This window comes from Nicotiana tomentosiformis, chromosome 8 (assembly GCF_000390325.3).
Source record: "Nicotiana tomentosiformis chromosome 8, ASM39032v3, whole genome shotgun sequence".
Taxonomy (NCBI): domain Eukaryota; kingdom Viridiplantae; phylum Streptophyta; class Magnoliopsida; order Solanales; family Solanaceae; genus Nicotiana; species Nicotiana tomentosiformis.
The window spans coordinates 132,857,296-132,877,082 of NC_090819.1; the positions used below are offsets into that span (position 1 = coordinate 132,857,296).

General features: G+C 37.7%; 1 protein-coding gene across 5 annotated transcripts; it reads right to left on the reverse strand.

The window, feature by feature from the left end:
- Positions 1–989: 989 nt before the first annotated feature.
- Positions 990–19,344, reverse strand: LOC104112581 (importin subunit alpha-6-like). Of its 5 annotated transcripts, none has more exons than XM_070182814.1 (7): positions 19,321–19,344; positions 18,825–18,928; positions 18,451–18,540; positions 6,085–6,222; positions 1,644–1,765; positions 1,288–1,548; positions 990–1,175 (listed from the first exon to the last, which is right to left on the reverse strand). In XM_070182814.1, the coding sequence occupies exons 3-6, from the start codon at positions 18,487–18,489 to the stop codon at positions 1,302–1,304; spliced, it is 546 nt and encodes a 181-aa protein (XP_070038915.1). In that variant the 5' UTR covers positions 18,490–18,540; positions 18,825–18,928; positions 19,321–19,344; the 3' UTR covers positions 990–1,175; positions 1,288–1,301. The 5 variants fall into 5 exon arrangements, with proteins under 5 accessions (XP_070038915.1, XP_070038914.1, XP_070038917.1 ...); XM_070182813.1 differs by lacking the exons at positions 18,451–18,540; positions 18,825–18,928; positions 19,321–19,344 and adding exons at positions 7,030–7,070; positions 7,187–7,416; positions 7,495–7,602; XM_070182816.1 differs by lacking the exons at positions 18,451–18,540; positions 18,825–18,928; positions 19,321–19,344 and adding exons at positions 7,030–7,070; positions 7,187–7,416; positions 7,495–7,602 and having other exon boundaries at positions 6,085–6,359.
- Between the last annotated feature and the right edge of the window lie 443 nt (positions 19,345–19,787).

A 19,787-nucleotide genomic window follows, 5' to 3' on the forward strand; every position in this document is an offset into this window, starting at 1 on the left:
TTATCGTGCACATGAATAAACTAAGCAAAATAAGCACATATTTTCAACCAATATAGCAACATTGGCTAGAGAACGGCCAAGTTAATGAGCCATTTGGGTTTTCCAAAATTAGGGGAACGGCCGTAACGTTAGGTTTTAATTAGACGTGACTTTAGACTTTTAATCATTTACTAAGTTTTAAATGAAAATAAATTATGGGAAAAAGTAAAAAAAGATAAATAGCATCCTAGCCATATGTGCCAAACCAGCTAGTCTGGTTCGATTAAAACTTTCCTCTCTTGTCCTTACACTACACTATGTGTCATAACCAGTTCAAAATATGCTTTCATAAAAAAGAAAAAGCCAATTTATGGTAAAACTAAAATATCCCTGGAACACAGCTAAACTTCCTTGCAATTAATAGAAAAGAGTTTTTTTTTTGTTTTAATGGTTCAAAAGAATTCCCTTCTAAAAACAATTAACTTTATACTTTTTTTTCTCACAATGAAAAGCTATGATAACCACATAAATGACATGTTTAGAGCCACAAGTTTTAACAGTCTTCATAGTTTTCTTACTCCATTCCGATTCAAATTGTCACATAAATTGAAACAGAACGAGTAGCAGATTAACTAATCATAGCAGCACAGGGCAAGCATGCCTTGGTGTATGTGGCACTGTAGTACATGCCGCTGCCGCAGGGGAATTTACCAAAACGGGCTCAACGGATACCTTCACCGACTATTTTTTGTTTAAGCGGTTGGATGGACGGCTATAAACTACAGCAATACAAAGATAAAGTAGCACAAAAACAGACCCCAAGGCTGGAAGACGAAAGACAGTAAATGCAAAATAAATTGACTTTTTCGTCCATTTAAGCCTAAGTACACACATGAATGCTGTAACAATACGAATCCTTAGAGCACAAAACAAACAATTTAAATTCCAAGGGTAGCTGGTAAGCATGTTTATCAAGAGGTGACTAGTTTTCATTTATAATAGGGCAGAAGTAGAAATGTATAAACATAATAATGGAGAAATTTGTCAAAAAGTTATCCCTTTCCATTTTACGCCATCTCTGTCATATAAAGATGAAAAATATGTCAAGAACAGGTTAATCCCTTAAGACATCACTAATACATTGGGTCCTCCCATTTTTCGTCGTCAGAGCTCCAAACTTCGATTATAAGCAATCTCTATCATATGAAGATGGAAAGTATGTCAAGAAAAGGTTAAGTCAAAGGAAGATGGAAAGTATGAAGATGAAAAGTATGAATATGAATTCACCAATATGATATGAAAAGTCACCTTAGCATAACGTCCTAGTGACGGCCAATATGTACCCAATATTGGAACAACCTCATATCGAATTTCAGTAGTAGACAGGTATTCAAGCTTTTCCAAACCCCAGCCTCTTCGATCCGCTTAGTATAACCACCAGTGCTGCCATCTTCCTCTTCAATACGCTTTCCAAACTTCAATATACTTTCTACTGCTTTTAAACTGATGGTGCCACCAGAGAAGCCAAGATAATCACACAGAGGATCTATGCAGCAATCCATCAAGTCTCTAAAGCCAAAAGTGCGAGGAATAATAAAAATCAGAGTTAGTAAAATAATCAGTATACAAGAGAGATGATTTACCCAGAAAAAGAGGTTGCATACTTGGTATAAGCAATGCCACTGGTACCGATAATAGCAATTGAAATTGCAGTAGCAGCAATGCCCATTTTTTTAGTTGTAACCAGTGTGCGTAGAGGTTCTATTAATCCAGTATCAAATACAGTCTGTTCAAACATTACAGACAACTACTTAGATAAATGGCTATGTAGAGAAGATTTCATCAACTAAAAAGTCGATCACTAAAAGTAAAAAAGATTTTTTTTTGTTTGGGGGGGGGGGGAACACATCTCCACAACTCTTTTTCCATTTCCATTTCTAATAACTACTAGACCAACTATTTCACTCTCATATTCACCTAATTGAAAGTTCTTTGGTTTTTGCATCCCTAATGTATGCACTACTTTTTACTCATACCCTTATCCTTTTATTTTTTATGAATTACTGCCTAATCAATTCATTTCTTTTAGGGAGGAATATCAGTTTTTCTCCCTGTGTTAATTTGGGGCAGCACATTTAACCTTTAAGTAAACAAAATGACTGCTTATATTTATTTTTCTAACAGAGACTAACAGTCCAAACAAAATATTTACTACTGAGAATGGCTTTTGGGTATTACAGGTAGAACACTTTAGAAAAGACTTGATTATACGAAGAGGAAACAATTAGAGCTCTTTTCATTCATCCACAGTTCCAGTTTAAGGTTAAAATTTCAATTTCATTTCTCCGGGCAACTTCTTTCTTTCTCTTCCTTTATTTTATAACTAGTGAAATTCTCCCGCTTCGCGCGGTCATCACAGAAAATAGTAAATATGTCATATGATCGTGTTATAAACTTAATCGAGATAGAAGAGATACAATTATCATGCATTATATACAAATATAAATTCTCTTGTTAGGTACAAAACTCGCAATATCACCAAAAATAATTAACAAAATTGTATATCAATAAAACAGTAAGTATTTATATAAGTAAAGCCTATAAAAGTCGAAAATGGTATACATTAGTGATTGAATATTGTAGCATTATCATGGTTGTGCATTGATTCCATATAAAATTATAGAAAGATATACTGTTTGTAAATGAATCTACGAACAATTTCGTACACTTTAGTCTAGAAAGACAAAAAAGAAGAGTTGCACTATATTCAGGAACAAATTTGTACCAGCAGAACGTAATAGAAACAAATTTAGAGGAATCTAAATGTAATGCAAAAGAACACTGGGAGTTAGATTTTAGAAATTTGATATAGAATTGAATACTTTCCAGCTATAGCTCATTCCAGATGTTCACAAGACAAACTACAGTTTTCAAGGACAGAAAGAAAAGAAAAATACTCATTTTCCAGCAGCATAATGCATAAATCTTCCATGTATTCCTCCTCATTTACTTATGTTTCATCCCTAAATCTTCTATATGATGTTAGTCTTGTAGTAATCCGTATCCCTCATTAATAAGATCAAAATAACGTGTGCTTAAAACATATTACTATATTATCCACGCAAGTAGGATAAAAGAAAGCATGTATCATTGCTTCCCAATACGGCAATACAAGCCAATTTTTCTTTGACCATTGATTTTGTAATCTCATTCTTACATTAAGCGTAACTTTCAACTTCTATTTGAAATATGACTTTTGTGGTCATTCATCAAACTCCTCCAAATTAAATTTACATTCTCTGCATTCTACTTGGTAAACCTCAGTCACACTTTCATCAAAACTTTCAGGTATACTATAAATTTTGGAGCTATGTACCCTCAAAAAAAGTCTTCAAACAAATATATTCTTCTTTGGCATCAAAAGGAAGCTAAAACTTCTAACTAAATGATTACGAGAACACACACTCTGCAACCTCATGACAAAGAATGCAGACCCTCAAAACCATTTCAGATTTTTTTTATCCTCCTCATTTATCTCGTGTGTATATGCTCCTAATATGTTCAGAGCTACATTGAACAGGTTCAGAATTAGGAATAAATAGTTATATCCATAAAGTCACAAAATATTTATCAAGAAAGAAAATAAAGATAAATATTTAATTATGGACTACTTATGATAGAAGAATGGTATCAGATAATAAACAATGCAGCGGATGGCAGAGTAGTTATTTTCCCTAGCCACCTGCATAATGGCATATAAAATCAGACAATATACTTCATTTATTTATTTATTTGTGCCATCTGATAGATCTTTTTGAACAAAAAATTGCAAACCAAGTACATGTAATAATCATGGCCCGAGGACATCGTGACATTATCAAGCCATATTTTTCAGAATAAACTCCATATTACTCCACATATTTAGAAAAAAATTCTATATCTTATGTTATAAGCTGGATAGTGGTAATCCGAATTTTCTTTGGAATATTGTAGAATAGGCAATTGAGCAGTATGAAGAATGAAGTTCTACGAGGAAAAGCTAGACTCATGAAAAACAATTATAAAGGAAAACCAAAGATGAAAACTCCAGTTGAAATGAACTTCAGTGTAAATTCTTTATTTAGGAAGGTATAGACCAGGATTATACAGCATGATTATGAAATAGGATGCATGAATTTATTGAAAAATTAAAGTCAAACATTAAGTTGTTTGCTTGATATGCCAACAAACGAAAAGATTCTTTGAAAGTCCATAGGAAAACAAAAAAAGGCTAAAGAAGTATCGAAGATTGACTCATTATATTTAGGCTTAGCATTATATGGCATCACAATCTGATGCCTTCGAATAGAAGAAGTTGAGAATGATCTAGTGACAGAAAGCATCCAATAGAGACACCGCAAAAAAAAATATAAGTTAGAAAATGCGAGCCAAAATTGTTCTTATCTGCAGGCCAGAAAGAATAAAAACTAATGGAGCCATATGCATAACTCCAATAGTACCGAAAATAATTAAATAGAAGTAGATCTCGATACAAGGAGTTTACTAAAAAAGAAAGAGTGAAGAAGGAAGACATTACCAATTAATGATGATAGAGGCTGATGTTTTGCTCCAGTTACACAAAAACAATTCGCTTCCAATTTTTAAGCAAATCTGCAAGAAAGTGAAGCCAAGTGACCAAAAGATTGAAATTTTGGTGACGACATATAGTGAAAACACAGTCCAACATCGTTTTCCCTATTAAAATATGAAGAGAGCAAAAAGTGAAGAATATTATACAGCAAAACCTCTCTATAACATCCTAATTCGTTCCGAATTGTTTTGGCTACTATAGTGATGTGCTGTTATAGAGGACATATATTATAACATATTATAATATTCGGTTCCGAGAATAACTCGGGTTTTATAGTGAATGACTATTATATAAGGATTTTGTTATAGAGAGGTCTGACTGTATTTGAAGCAGATATTTTGGATCAAAATTTCTAAATATTCTACAAAAATGTCTGATAAACTAACTATAGAAGGAGTAAAACATCTCATTAATTCAATCATTGTTCTGGATTGACCATACTGCAAGGTTTATAATATATAAACCTGACAAAAAATATTTCAAGGAAAGTTAAATTGGGACTACCGAAGAGTTTGAATAATAAATTATCAGTGATAATTATTATGCTCCTATCAAATTATTTAACTCTTCCACAGACAATTCTAATTAGCAAAAAATCAATCTTTAATATATATATTTTTGGTTATGAGAAATCCAACTTAAGCCAATACACAAATTGCCAAAACGTAATAATTGGTGAAAAGGGTGTCGTTTGCGCATTGTATATACCATGAAACGAATAAATAGAAAAAGAGTGTACCTTCTCGAAATCTATTGAAGGATCCATGGTGCAACCTAATTGTGCTTTTTCGCTGTTGCTGGTCCTTTTCATGTTCTCCTTTGCTATTCAATGATGATTATGATGAACGTTAGTATGCCTTGAATTTTAAGCATTATTCTGTAGGTTCATCGCTAATTACAGATCTTTAATCGAAGAGAGGGAAGAGAGATTAATGTTCGAAATTGCCATAATAATTAATGAAAGGAAAAAGACACGGTTTGGTTAAATTTGATCGGCTGCCATTATCAACGAAGGAAGTAGAAACCGTTTGTTTAAGAAGGTTAATCGGTGGCTTTTCTTTGGGTTTTATTGGTTAATATATGAGGTAATTTGGTAAAATATTGGAGAAAATCCCATAAAATGGAGAAAAATGGAAAAGGCAATTGCTGGTCAATGAGTCATGCCACGTCACCGGGCTTATGGCCCTGGATTATATAATTATATAGATTGACAAAAAATAGTTCATATTTTTGCACCTTGAAAACTGAACTCTTTCACAATTTTGCAAATATATGAATGTATTAAGGGGTAAATCGTAAAATAAAAAAGGATTAGGTGTGAATAAAAAAGTAACAGATAGGTTAAGGGTATAAAATGCAAATAACTCCCTATTTGACCACCCAACATTTGTAAAATTTGCACCTTAGAAGACATGCAGAAAATGTATGCAAGAGCTGAATATATTAAGTTGTCCTTTTAAATCCAGACGACATACCTTTTCTCGATGTGTGCTCCCAATAGTAATGTATGCTATAGACACACAGACCATCTCTTCCTCTATTCCACTCTTTAGCAAGCCCAACAGGCAATCAAGGACGTTACGTTTAGCAATGCTCCTGGTTGCGATCATCATCTTACAAAATTCAGATATTCACCTGGTTAGTAGAAAACAATAGTCCTACACAGTCTAATTTGCAAATAAGAGGAATGCCCATTGAGAGCAAATGCTCTCTATGTGAAGAGCAACCCGAGGACATAAACCGCCTATTTCTACATTGAAAAATTATTCCTCAATTGTGGGATATGGTTTTCATCATTCTAGGCTCAAAATGGACAATGCCTAGAGATATCTAGGAAAGTAAGGCCCCATTTTGAAGTTTACAAGTATAATTTTTGAGCGTTGAAGATTCTTTTCAACCTAAATCTAAACAAGTCCAAGTTTTTTTTTTCTTCTTTTAATAAAGGACAAGTTTCTTATTACCAGCTTACATACATAGAAATTTTGTCCCAAGATCTAAAAAGGCTAAGTTAGTGAATACCAATTATAAAAAACTAAAAAATAATGTAGGCAAAAAAAGAATGCAGCGTAGATGGCCAGTGCTGGAGCTGGAAGGTGGACTTGCCCATGACTTAAAGATGACAAAGAACCTATTTTTACACCTTCAGTCGAACGATCTTAATGTAAGAAGACTTTTTAAAAATATTGTGGTGGACAGCTTTACCAAATGGGTGGGCTCTTTGGATGCTATTAGAAATTAGGCAGTAAACACATCAAATTTGACGTTGAATCAGGAACATGCTAAATTATAATCTCACTACATGTTGTTTAAGATGTTTCTACCTTTCAATCACTTAATTTATTTTAGTTTGTTCCATTTTTCATTGGTTAGTTCATCAAAGTGTTTTGGTTCAACCACGAAATCTCTTTATACCCGCGTACCTCTTTCTGGTGCTCATCTCCCAGCTCGCTAATACGTATAACTATATGGATGGCAGGGGGGATTACGGAACGTAAGTGATCTCTAAAACATCAATTGACGTATTTATTAGATAGGAAAAAGTAGGTTAAATGAGGAAAATAAAAATATTCCACTCACTTGAAGAGATCAAGTAGCACCGGAAGAACATCAGCCTAAAAGAAGGCCTTAATCATATCACTACGGCTCACAACAGGATGAGGAATGAATTTTAATCTAGTGCAATATCTATTGGAGGCAATATCTACACCACCAGAAAGGTAATAAAGTGCCCAACATGCATTTTTCAGCACTTCTTCATCAACATTTGAAGCAAGAAGGTTACGAAGAGTTGGAAATGTTGGTTTCACCTAACAATTTAATTGTACTCAGTAATGTTTAGCATCAAATAGTTGCAGATGCAAAAAATAAAATCAACAGTAATTGACCGGCCTTCTCAAAGGGCGGTTTTGGCCTGCCTCCACAAAATTTTGATATAGTCCACGTTGCTTTTCTCAGCGCTAAAATCTCGAAAGTGTTGTTCAAAATTTCCAGCAAATCATCCAAATCCCCACACTCAATTAGAGCATAATCATGACCTACAACGGATTGAGCAACCTTTCCTAGTTTCTCCACCGCATATATTTGGAAGGAAAAAACAATCAGTCTCCTAATAAACATAGCTTCAGTCTATACAACATAGGGGTCTGCCAATTTTAAAACATACCTGCTCACAAACATTACCATCTGGAAAATGCAAAAGCTTTAGAGGAGTTTCCACCATCTTATTCTCAGCCTTAGCAGCTTTAGACTGTGAGCACAAAATAAGAATAAAGAAAGTGTGAAGCTACAACCACAAGACACTAAAGAAGAGGCACAAAAAGGTGATCAACACATCTCTATATACCTTGAGCTCTGATGAATCCTCTCTCCCTAGAATTTCATTAAGTAGAGGAACAAGTTCACCAGAGTCTCGAGCATCTTTTAGAGCAGTGATTATACCTGTGAATAAAAATTTGAACATAAGTGATATGCTGTCACGCCCCAAAACCGAGGAGCGTGACCGGCGCTCAACTGAGTGAACCCGACCGAGAAAGCCTGTTAGATTTCCTTCTACCCAAACTCATCCACGAATGAAGATAATACATATTTTCATTAATTAGACAAAAAGGTGTTCAGGTTTACAATACTAATTCATTACCAATAGTTCCATCATTTTTAGTCGACTTAACTAGAACAAGTAATACAACCATAACATAACGTAGTTTGTATTTTCCAACACCAATACACAACCCACACTATGCCTATGGAGCCTCTATAGATAAAGAAGAGTACAATGATAATGCCGGCAACAAGGCCCTGACTATACCTTAAACCGAATACATAAAGTACAAAAGATACATGACCCCAGAATGAAGTGGGGCTCACCGAGTCAGCTGGGAAGAAGGTGTACTGCTATCACTGATCAATATCTCCTGCTATGGAACCACCTGCATCCATTTAAAGATGCAGCGCCCCCGGCAAAAGGGACATTAGTACCGTTGAATAGCACTAGTATGTATAACTAAATAGTCCCTCAATAGAATGACAAATAATACAAACAAGATTATCATAATATCAATGAAAGCCTTAATTTAAGATCAAGACAGTGTTCAAATTAATTCTCATATCTCACATTGGGAGATTTTTATTATCGATATACCATTATCCACAATACCATTATTCACAAAACCAGTACCACCGTACTCTTAGCACGGAGTCTGATCACGATCCGATCGGCTAGGCCATCTCATTAGAGACATCAACCACAATTTCTCTCAATATCAATACCACTGTATTTAACACGGAGTCCGATCACGACCCGATCGGCTAGGCTATCCATTAGGGACATCGACCACAATCACAATTTCAAATTATAAATTTTCAGCACAATCACCACCATGTGTGCGGCATGGTGTCCGATCACGACCCGATCGGCTAGGCTGTCTTATTTGAGACATCAGCTTTTTTATATCAATCATCGCATTTCGTATTACTTTCATATCTTTTCATCTCATTGACACTAACGACCATAATTATAAGATCATTCTCACGTTGGCCATATTCATTATTTCATGCTCATCTTATCAATTTCAATTATATTATCATCATCAACAACAAATACAATTCAAATCAAGGTGTGAAGTACACAAGTGAGCAATTTAAAGTCTAAAGCACATAGAGATATTTCACAAAATTTAGCATAATAGCCTTCATTTGAACTTGACTTAAAGTCGAAACATTATTAATGCACATCCATATTTTAACACATCCTCAATTGGTAACATAACATGAATAAAGCATTTGGGACGCTTGTTGAACATATATATTTCAACTCAATCTTACTAGGAATAGCCAGTTTCATAATGAATCACTCGGGACTTACATAATTTACATGAATATCGTGGGATTCAATTCTAAGAGAAGAGTTTAGCCAACATACCACACTTGAGCTTCCTTAAACTCTAAAACATTCCGGAGTTCTTAGCAACTTCAATCTATTGTAGAAATATAACAAATTGATTCAAAATTTCGAAGATGATCATGGTTCTAGCTCACTTGAGCATTTTATTAAACACTAGATGTGCATAAGGTTTCAGTGTCTGTTTTATGAAGGATTCCATTATCCCACAACCCAAGCTTTACCATTTTTAGCTCAACAATCTTCCTATACCCTTTGATAACACATGCATGTAAAATAAACAACTCTTATGCCCAAAAATTACCTTGCTAGTTACCCATTTTCAGAAGATTTCGAAATTAGGGTTTAGGGTGTAGAATCTTACCTCTAAGATGAAGACCTAGTGAGCTTCCCTTCTAAATCTTCCAAAACTTGAGCAAGAATTGAAGAAAATTATTGAATAACACCTTCTCACTCTAGGGCACTCTCTCACACTCTAAAATATCAGATTATGGCTGAAAAATGGCCCAAAGAGTGTATTTAACGAAATAGGGTCGGGTTTTAAAACCCAAAAATGGAGCTTCGGAACAGTTTTGCGGTCGCATATGCGACCGCATATCGGTCGCATAATTGCTGATAAAATGATCAAAAAGGTTGTCTGTGTATGCGGTCACTATGCGGTCCGCATAAGTGTTATGCGATCTCTTAATGCACCGCATAACATTTATGCTGTCGCATAGTCGACCGCATAATTGCTTCCAACTAACCCAATTAACTGTCTCACTCTGTGGCCATTATGCAGTCTGCAGAGTGATTCTGCGGTCGCATAATGGACCGGAGAAATGCACTATTCCGCCAAAAATGTTCTTTTACTTTCCTGTGCATTGCTCAACCCAAAAAGTTCGAGCCTAGTCCGGCACCATGAAACATTATTTTCTTTGCAAATTTTATCGGGATTTACACTTAAGTTCTTCAAAATTTTTCGGGATATTACATTCTCCCCCGCTTAGGATCATTCGTCCTCGAATGAGGGTTCAAAACCTGTTATTAACATCTTATGCCACTCAGTTTGTTTCATACCACATTCGAGCATCCCCAAATTTGACTAACTCCCAAAATTTCCAAAAATTTCGCCAGAGTTTCCTTTGTAACTAGGTCCATCCATCTGTCAGAGAGCCCCAAAAACACATCCTAATAACATATATGTATGCCAACGACGTAACATAATACAAAACAACACTAACTGTGACCTCACAAGTAATTATATTACCAACACAGAACACCCTTAACATCAAATGTACAAATCATACGTAATTTATAGAAAGCAGCTCTTAGATTATTTCCTAGATCACAACTTTATAAATACATGGTCATTCAAACAAATAAAGATACTTTTTCTTCATTTCTTCCTCGGCCTCCCAAGTAGCCTCTTCAACCTGTTGGTTTCACCACAACACTTTCACAGAGGCAATTTCTTTATTTCTCAATTTTCGGACTTGCCGATCAATAATAGAAATCGGAATCTCTTCGTAAGTCAATCTCTCATTTACCTCAATAGTCTCGACCGGAACAATGAGTGTCGGATCTCCAACCAATTTCTTCAACAAAGACACATGAAACACTGGGTGTACTAATGACATCTCAGGTGGTAGCTCAAGCTTGTACGCCACCTTACCGATCTTCTGAATAATTTTGTACGGTCCGATATACCTCGGACTCAATTTACCTTTCTTACCAAATCATATTACACCCTTCATGGGGGAAACATTCAAGAATACCCAGCCATTTTCATTGAACTCCAAATCCCTACGATGAACATCCGAATAGGATTGTTGACGACTCTAAGCAGTCTTCAACCGCTCCTTAATGATTTTAACTTTTTCCATAGCCTGATGCACGAGGTCTGGCCCTATCAACTCTGCTTCCCCAACTTCGAACCATCCAATGGGAGATCTACATATCCTACCATATAAAGCCTCGAACGGTGCCATCTAAATGCTAGCATGATAGATATTATTGTATGCAAATTATATAAGTGTTAAATGATCATCCCAGGTACCTTTGAAGTCTAGCACACAAGCACGCAACATATCCTCAAGCTTTTGAATAGTCCACTCTGCCTGCCCGTCCGTCTGTGGGTGAAAGGCTGTATTAAGATTCACCTGAGTACCCAAACCTTGCTGAAATATCTTCCAAAAATTAGCAGTGAATTGTGCTCCCCGATCAGAAATGATGGAAACTGGGGTGCCATGCAACCTGACTATTTCTTTGACATACAACTGAGCATACTGCTCCGCTGTGTCGGTAGACTTAACTGGCAAAAAGTGTGCTGACTTCGAGAGTCGATCCACAATCACCCAAATTGAGTCAAACTTGTGCAGAGTGCGCAGTAATCCTACCATAAAGTCCATATTAATAATTTCCCATTTCCACATTGGAATTTCTATAATCTGTGCTAACCCACTGGGCCTTTGGTGTTCGGCCTTCACTTGCTGACAATTTGGACATCTTGCCACAAAATCCTCCACATTCTTCTTCATATCATTCCACCAATAGACTTCCTTAAGACCCTGATACATTTTTGTAGAACCTGGGTGCACGAAATACCTAGAAGTGTGAGCTTCAGTCATAATTCTTTCCCGGAGACCATCCACATTTGGAACACAGAGTCGCCCTTGGTACCTTAATGTACCACCATCCATGCCAAAAGAAAAGGCCATGGTATTATGTTTATGAATCCCCTCTTTCAACTACACCAATAATGGATCGTTGCATTGCTTCTCTTTGACTTCCACAACAAGCGATGATTCAGCCCTATTTTGCACAATTACCCCTCCTTCACTAGAGTCCGTAAGACGAACTCCCAAACTAGCCAATCGGTGAACTTCTTTGGCGAATGGCCTTTGATATGCCTCCAAATGTGCTAAGCTACCCATAGATTTTCGGCTAAGAGCATCTGCCACAACATTAGCCTTCCCCGGATGGTACAAAATATCAATGTCATAATCCTTGAGTAATTCAAGCCATCTTCTCTGCCTCAGATTCAATTCCTTCTATTTGAAAATATATTGAAGGCTCTTATGGTCCGTGAATATATCAACATGGACGCCATATAAGTAATGACGCCAAACTTTCAATGCAAATACCACTGCTGCAAATTCTATATCATGTGTTGGATAGTTCTTTTCATGATTCTTGAGTTGCCTAGAAGCATAAGCTATCACCTTCCCATGTTGCATTAATACAAAGCCAAGCCCGATTCTTGAAGCATCACAATTTACCACAAATCCATCTATACCCTCTGGTAGAGTCAACACCGGTGCCGTAGTCAATCTTGCTTTCAATTCCTAGAAACTCTTTTCACAAGCATTTGACCATTGGAACTTAATTGCCTTCTGCGTCAATTTAGTCAATGGAGAGGCAAGAGTAGAAAACCCCTCCATAAACTTTCTATAATATATAGCCAAGCCTAAGAAACTGCGAATTTCTGTTGGAGTTGTAGGCCTCGGCCAATTCTTCACAGCTGAAATTTTCTGAGGATCAACATTAATTCCTTCACTAGAAACTACATGACCCAAGAATACGACTGATTCAAGCCAAAATTCACACTTTGAAAACTTTGCATATAACTGGTGCTGATGCAGGGTTTGCAAAACTACCCTGAGATAATCGTCATGGTCTTCTCGACTTCGTGAATATACAAGAATATCATCAATAAACACTATCACAAAAAAAGTCGAGGAATGGCTTAAAACTCGATTCATAAAATCCATGAAGGCTGCTGGGGCATTTGTTAGCCCAAACGACATTACTAGAAACTTAAAATGCCCATACCGGGTTCTAAAAGCTATTTTCGGAATATCTCGCCCCCTGATCTTCAATTGGTGATATCCCGATCTTAAATCAATTTTGGAGAAGTACTTGGCACCTTGTAATTGATCAAACAAGTCATCTATCCTTGGCAGTGGGTAGTTATTCTTGATTGTGACCTTATTAAGTTGCCGATAGTCAATACACATACGTAATGACCCATATTTCTTTCTTACAAAGAGAACAGGTGCGCCCCAAGGTGACACACTAGGTCGGATGAAACCCTTTTCTAACAAATCTTTCAATTTTTCCTTTAGCTCCTTCAATTATGCCGGTGCCATTCTGTAAGGTGGAATAGATATAGGATGTGTGTCTGGAATCACATCAATCCCAAAATCAATCTCCCTGTCTGGTGGAATCCCAGGGAGTTCATCCGGAAAGACTCCCAGAAATTCATTCACAACAGGCACAGACTCAAGTGTAGGTGCCTCAACATCGGTGTTCGTAACTCGGACTAAATGGTAGATACACCCCTTGTTGATCATTTTCGTGGCCTTAAGGTAAGAAATAAACCTACCCTTCGGCACTACATCATCACCCTTCCACTCAATAACTGGCTCATTTGGAAATTTGAACCTAATAATCCTGGTTAGGCAATCAAGCTTGGCAAAACAAGAATAAAGACAATCCATCCCCATTATCACATCAAAATCGACCATTCTCAATTCAATAAGATTGGCTACGGTGTCTTGACCATGCAATGTGACAATACAATCCCTATAAACCCGCGCGGCCAAAATAGACTCACCAACAGGAGTAGATACAGAGAACGGCTCATGAAGCTGTTCTGGTTCTATCCCAAATTCCATAGAAACATAAGGTGTGACATATGACAAAGTGGAACTGGGATCAATAAGAGCATATACATCATGATATTGGATGGTTAATATACTTGTGACAACATCTGGAGAAGCCTCTGAATTTTGGCGACCCCTCATAGCATAGAAACGGCCAGATCCTCCCGAACTTTGTGCTCTACCCCTAGCTGCACCATACCCTACGCATGTTGGAGTGCCTCAAGCTGGAGGAGGTGCTGCGGATGTAGTAGTTGCAGAACTAGCAGGCTGTGTTGGGCCCCTGCCCGCACCCTGGCGGGACGAACGACAATCCCTCTGAATGTGACCCCTCAATCCGCATCCGTAGCACATAGGTAAGTCTATGTAGCATATTCCTAGGTGCATCTTTCCACAATGAGAGCATGGGGGCCTCCTCTGCTGCTGGAATCTACCACCATGACGACCCTACTGATATGAGCTACTGTTGCCCTAATTGGGTCTGAAACGACTCCACTGCTGCTGCTGACTGGGACCTGATGGCGGTGTACTAGCTGAAGACTGAGCAAATGAGTGTGATGGCCCTGACGACCCTCCTCTGAAGGCTGACTTGCCACCACCAGAAGAACCACCAAAGTAGCCTGCATACCGGGCCTTATTATTACCCTCTTGCTCCATTCTGTTCCTTAATTTGCGGGTCTCTGTGGCTTGAGAGAACGCCACCATCTTTCCATAGTTCATATCAGAATTCAAGGCAGCTGTAGCAGCCTCATTAATTACTAAGGGACTAAGGCCCTATACAAATCGGCGAACTCTAGCTTCCATAGTGGGCAGCATGTAAATAGCATATTTAGACAGGTACGCGAATCTCATATGGTAATCCCACACACTTAGGCTACCTTGCGTCAGGTTCTCAAACTCAGCAGCATGGGCTGCCTTAGTCTCGGCAGGCAAGAAATGATCAATGAAGGCATCAACAAACTCACCCCACATCACCGGAGGGATCCCTTCTTCACGGGACTCCTCCCATAGTTCAAACCAAGAATATGCCACCTCTTTCAGGAGGTAGGAGGCCAATTCCACTGCCTCTATTTCGGTAGCACGCATAACGCTAAGCGTCTTGTGCATCTCATCAATGAAATCCTGGGGAGCTTCCTCTGGGTTAGTACCTGTAAACACTGGAGGATCCAACTGGAGAAACCTGTTCACCCTGGAACCAGTAGAATCCCCTGGTTGACTGGAAGAAGTGGGTGCAACATTTGACCTCTAGGTCTGGGAAGCCACTATTTGAGCCAACATTTGTATGGCTCCCCTAAGATCAACATCAGAAACACCAGAATCGGAAGCTGGAACTGGAGTTGGAACTGGTATATCAGTTGGATGGACCGTTGCACCCTCAGTAGGTGTAGGGACATGTGCGGTCTGATCAGTTGTAGTAGAGTCAGGCAGTGTATTAGCTGGAGGAATATTCTCACTCCTCGGGTGTTCACCCGCATCATTAATTATAGGATCAACTGTCACTATTGGGGTGACATTGGCTCTTTGGCCAGTTTTTGCCTTCTTCTTAGGCGCCATGTACTGAAAATTAGAGCAACTAAGGAGTTAAAAGGAGGAACAATCTTACAACCAGCTTTATCGCACGATCAAGGACATGAAAGAAGGGTATTATTCCTAAATGTCCATGTAGCATCCTAATTATAGATGTGGTCAACAACACACCGATAATAAGGACTCTACTTTACATGGCTCCGAGACATCCTAGGACACTTTAAAACCTTAGGCTCTGATACCAAGTTTGTGACGCCCCAAAACCGAGGAGCGCGACCGGCGCTCAACCGAGTGAACCCGACCGAACAAGCCTGTTAGATTTTCTTCTACACAAACTCATCCACGAATGAAGATAATACATATTATCATTAATTAGACAAAAAGGTGTTCATGTTCACAATACCAATTAATTACCAATAGTTCCATCATTTTTAGTCGTCTTTACTAGAACAAGTAATACAACCATAACATAACGTAGTTTGTCTTTCCCAGCACCAATACACAACCCACACTATGTCCACGGAGCCTCTATAGATAAAGAAGAGTACAATGATAATGCGGCAATAAGGCCCCGACTATACCTCAAACCGAATACATAAAGTAAAAAAGATACATGACCCCGGAATGAAGTGGGGCTCACCGAGTCAGCTGGGAAGAAGGTGTACTGCTATCACTGATCAATATCTCCTGCTGTGGAACCACCTACATCCATTTAAAGATGCAGCGCCCCCGACAAAAGGGACGTTAGTACCGTCGAATAGCACTAGTATGTATAACTAAACAGTCCCTCAATAGAATGACAAATAATACAAACAAGATTATCATAATATGAATGAAAGCCTTAATTTAGGATCAAGACAGTGTTCAAATTAATTCTCATATCTCACATTGGGAGATTTTTAGTATCAATATACCAGTGTCCACAATACCATTATTCATAAAACCAGTACCATTGTACTCTTAGCACGGAGTCCGATCACGACCCGATCGCCTAGGCCATCTCAGTAGAGACATCAACTACAATTTCTCTCAATATCAATACCACCGTCTTTAACACGGAGTCCGATCACGACCTGATCGGCTAGGCTATCCATTAGGGACATTGACCACAATCACAATTTCAAATTATAAATTTCTTGCACAATCACCACCATGTGTGCGGCATGGTGCCCGATCACGACCTGATCGGCTAGGTTGTAATATTTAAGACATCAACCTTTTTATATCAATCATCGCATTTTGTATTACTTTCACATCTTTTCATCTCATTGACACTAATGGCCATAATTATAAGATCATTCTTGGCACGTTGGCCATATTAATTATTTCATGCTCATATTATCAATTTCAATTATCATTATCATCATCATCAACAAGTAGCCTCTTCAACCTGTTGGTTTCACTACAACACTTTCACAGAGGCAATTTCTTTATTTCTCAATTTTCGGACTTGCCGATCAATAATAGAAATCGGAATCTCTTCGTAAGTCAATCTCTCATTTACCTCAATAGTCTCGACCGGAACAATGAGTGTCGGATCTCCAACCAATTTCTTCAACATAGACACATGAAACACCGGGTGTACTAATGACATCTCAGGTGGTAGCTCAAGCTTGTACGCCACCTTACCGATCTTCTGAATAATTTTGTACGGTCCGACATACCTCTGACTCAATTTCCCTTTCTTACCAAATCGCATTACACCCTTCATGGGGAAACTTTCAAGAATACCCAGCCATCTTCTTTGAACTCCAAATCCCTACGACGAACATCCGAATAGGATTATTGACGACTCTGAGCAGTCTTCAAACGCTCCTTAATGATTTTAACTTTTTCCATAGCCTGATGCACGAGGTCTGGCCCTATAAACTCTGCTTCCCCAACTTCGAACCATCCAATGAGAGATCTACATATCCTACCATATAAAGCCTCGAACGGTGCCATCTGAATGCTAGCATGATAGCTATTATTGTATGCAAAATCAATAAGTAGTAAATGATCATCCCAGCTACCTTTGAAGTCTAGCACACAAGCACGCAACATATCCTCAAGCGTTTGAATAGTCCGCTCTGCCTGCCCGTCCGTCTGTGGGTGAAGGGTTGTACTAAGATTCACCTGAGTACCCAAACCTTGCTGAAATATCTTCCAAAAATTAGCAGTGAATTGTGCTCCCCGATCAAAAATTATGGAAACTGGGGTGCCATGCAACCTGACTATTTCTTTGATATACAACTGAGCATACTGCTCCACTGTGTCGGTAGACTTAACTGGAAAAAAATGTGTTGACTTTGTGAGTCGATCCACAATCACCCAAATTGAGTCAAACTTGCGCGGAGTGCGCGGTAATCCTACCGCATATCGGTCGCATAATTGCTGATAAAATGATCAAAAAGGTTGTCTGTGTATGCGGACCGCATAACTGTTATGCGATCGCATAATGCACCGCATAATATTTATGCGGTCGCATAGTCGACCGCATAATTGCTTCCAACTGACCGAATTAACTGTCTCACTCTGCGGCCATTATGCGGTCTGCAGAGTGATTCTGCGGTCGCATAATGAACCGCAGAAATGCACTATTCCGCCAAAAAATTTCTTTTACTTTCCTGTGCATTGCTCAACCCAAAAAGTCCGAGCCTAGTCTGGCACCATGAAATATTATTTTCTTTGCAAATTTTACCGGGCTTTACACTTAAGTTCTTTAAAGATTTTTTGGGGTGTTACATATGCGAGTTCAATAAAATCAGCAGAAACAAAGCTAAAGCAGTTCATACCGTAATCGAACAATTTTTGGAGTTGTTTGATCGCCTCATCAAATCGCAATCACCATACTAAAGAGCATCAACTATTGATGGAACATCCAACTGTAAAACCAACAAATCAGTTACCTTTCAAAACCACATTCAGACTATCATTGGAAACAAAATACAATCATCTTGTTAATCAACACACCTTCAGTGTATACAACATAAGGGGTCTAAAACACACCGGATCTGACCGCTTAGGGTCAATCTACCTGATTTCTAAGAACACAAAAGACTAATATACGGATCCATTATTCTAAGTTTTACCCATCAAAAAGATAAATGGGTATGCACAATGTACTGATTAAATAAGAAGAAAAATAACATTTTACAAAAAAAAACACCTCATCGTAATCCACCTCGGGATCCTTAGACAGTTTCCGAAGACGCTTCGCAGCACCACGTGTTACCATAGGCATCTTAGTAAAAATCCTTTAAAAAGCGAAAACTGCAAGAAGAAAAATAGGTAGTATTATGGGGAAGGGAATGGAAGGGAAGGGAGGAAGATAATTGAATCAATGTAACCCTAAAACTAAAAGATAGAAGTAAAGAGTTAACAGTAGTACCGAAAAATACCTAAAACAGAGCAAACAGCTACAAACACAACACTAATACCAATGGCAGGGATAGACTGATTAAAATGTCAAAAACAACAACTATAAACACAACACTAAAACCAAAAGGACTTGCAATGATGAATTATACAATTAAAATTCGATGTTTGACATTAACTCAGAGATTCGTCAAAGGAAAACTGTTAAGGCATGGGTCCTCCGACTGTTAAGGCAGCGATTCAGAGCAGAAGAGCAGAGAAGAAAGGGAAGAAGAAGAAGATCATACCTGGAACTTAGCATTGAAGAAGAAAGAAGATCTTCTGAAAAACTCTTTGAAAGCAGCGAAAGAAAAGAGTCCAAAGTAGCAGGCATTTGGATGATTTTTATTATATTTAAAAAAATAGTTTTTGAGTTAAGTTGAAAAAATGGTACTATGAAATTTGAAATTATGTTTTGACATATATTTTAATTAACAAAAATATTACAATTTTATTAGTTTGAAAAAAGAATTTCCGAAAACTTATAAATTTTTATGACAAATACTTTTTTTAAAAAACAATCCGGAAAAAAGGAAAACATTTCACCTTCCTCATTCCTATCCAAGTTAGGTTGAATAAGAACCCATAAATAGAGAATCTTTTCTTATGTATGAATCAATGTAACCCTAAAACTGAAAGATAGAAGCAAAGAGTTAACAGTAGTACCAGAAAACACCTAAACAAAGCAAACAGCTACAAACACAACACTAACACC

Excerpts from the sequence above, each read along its gene's own strand:
- LOC104112581 (XM_070182813.1), bottom strand. The coding sequence starts at position 7,217 with ATGTTCTTCCGGTGCTACTTGATCTCTTCAA. Across the intron at positions 6,223-7,029 it reads GAGATGAGCACCAGAAAGAG|ATGATGATCGCAACCAGGAG; the intron begins GTACGCGGGTAT and ends GAATTTTGTAAG. Across the intron at positions 1,766-6,084 it reads GGAGCACACATCGAGAAAAG|ACTGTATTTGATACTGGATT; the intron begins GTATGTCGTCTG and ends ATGTTTGAACAG.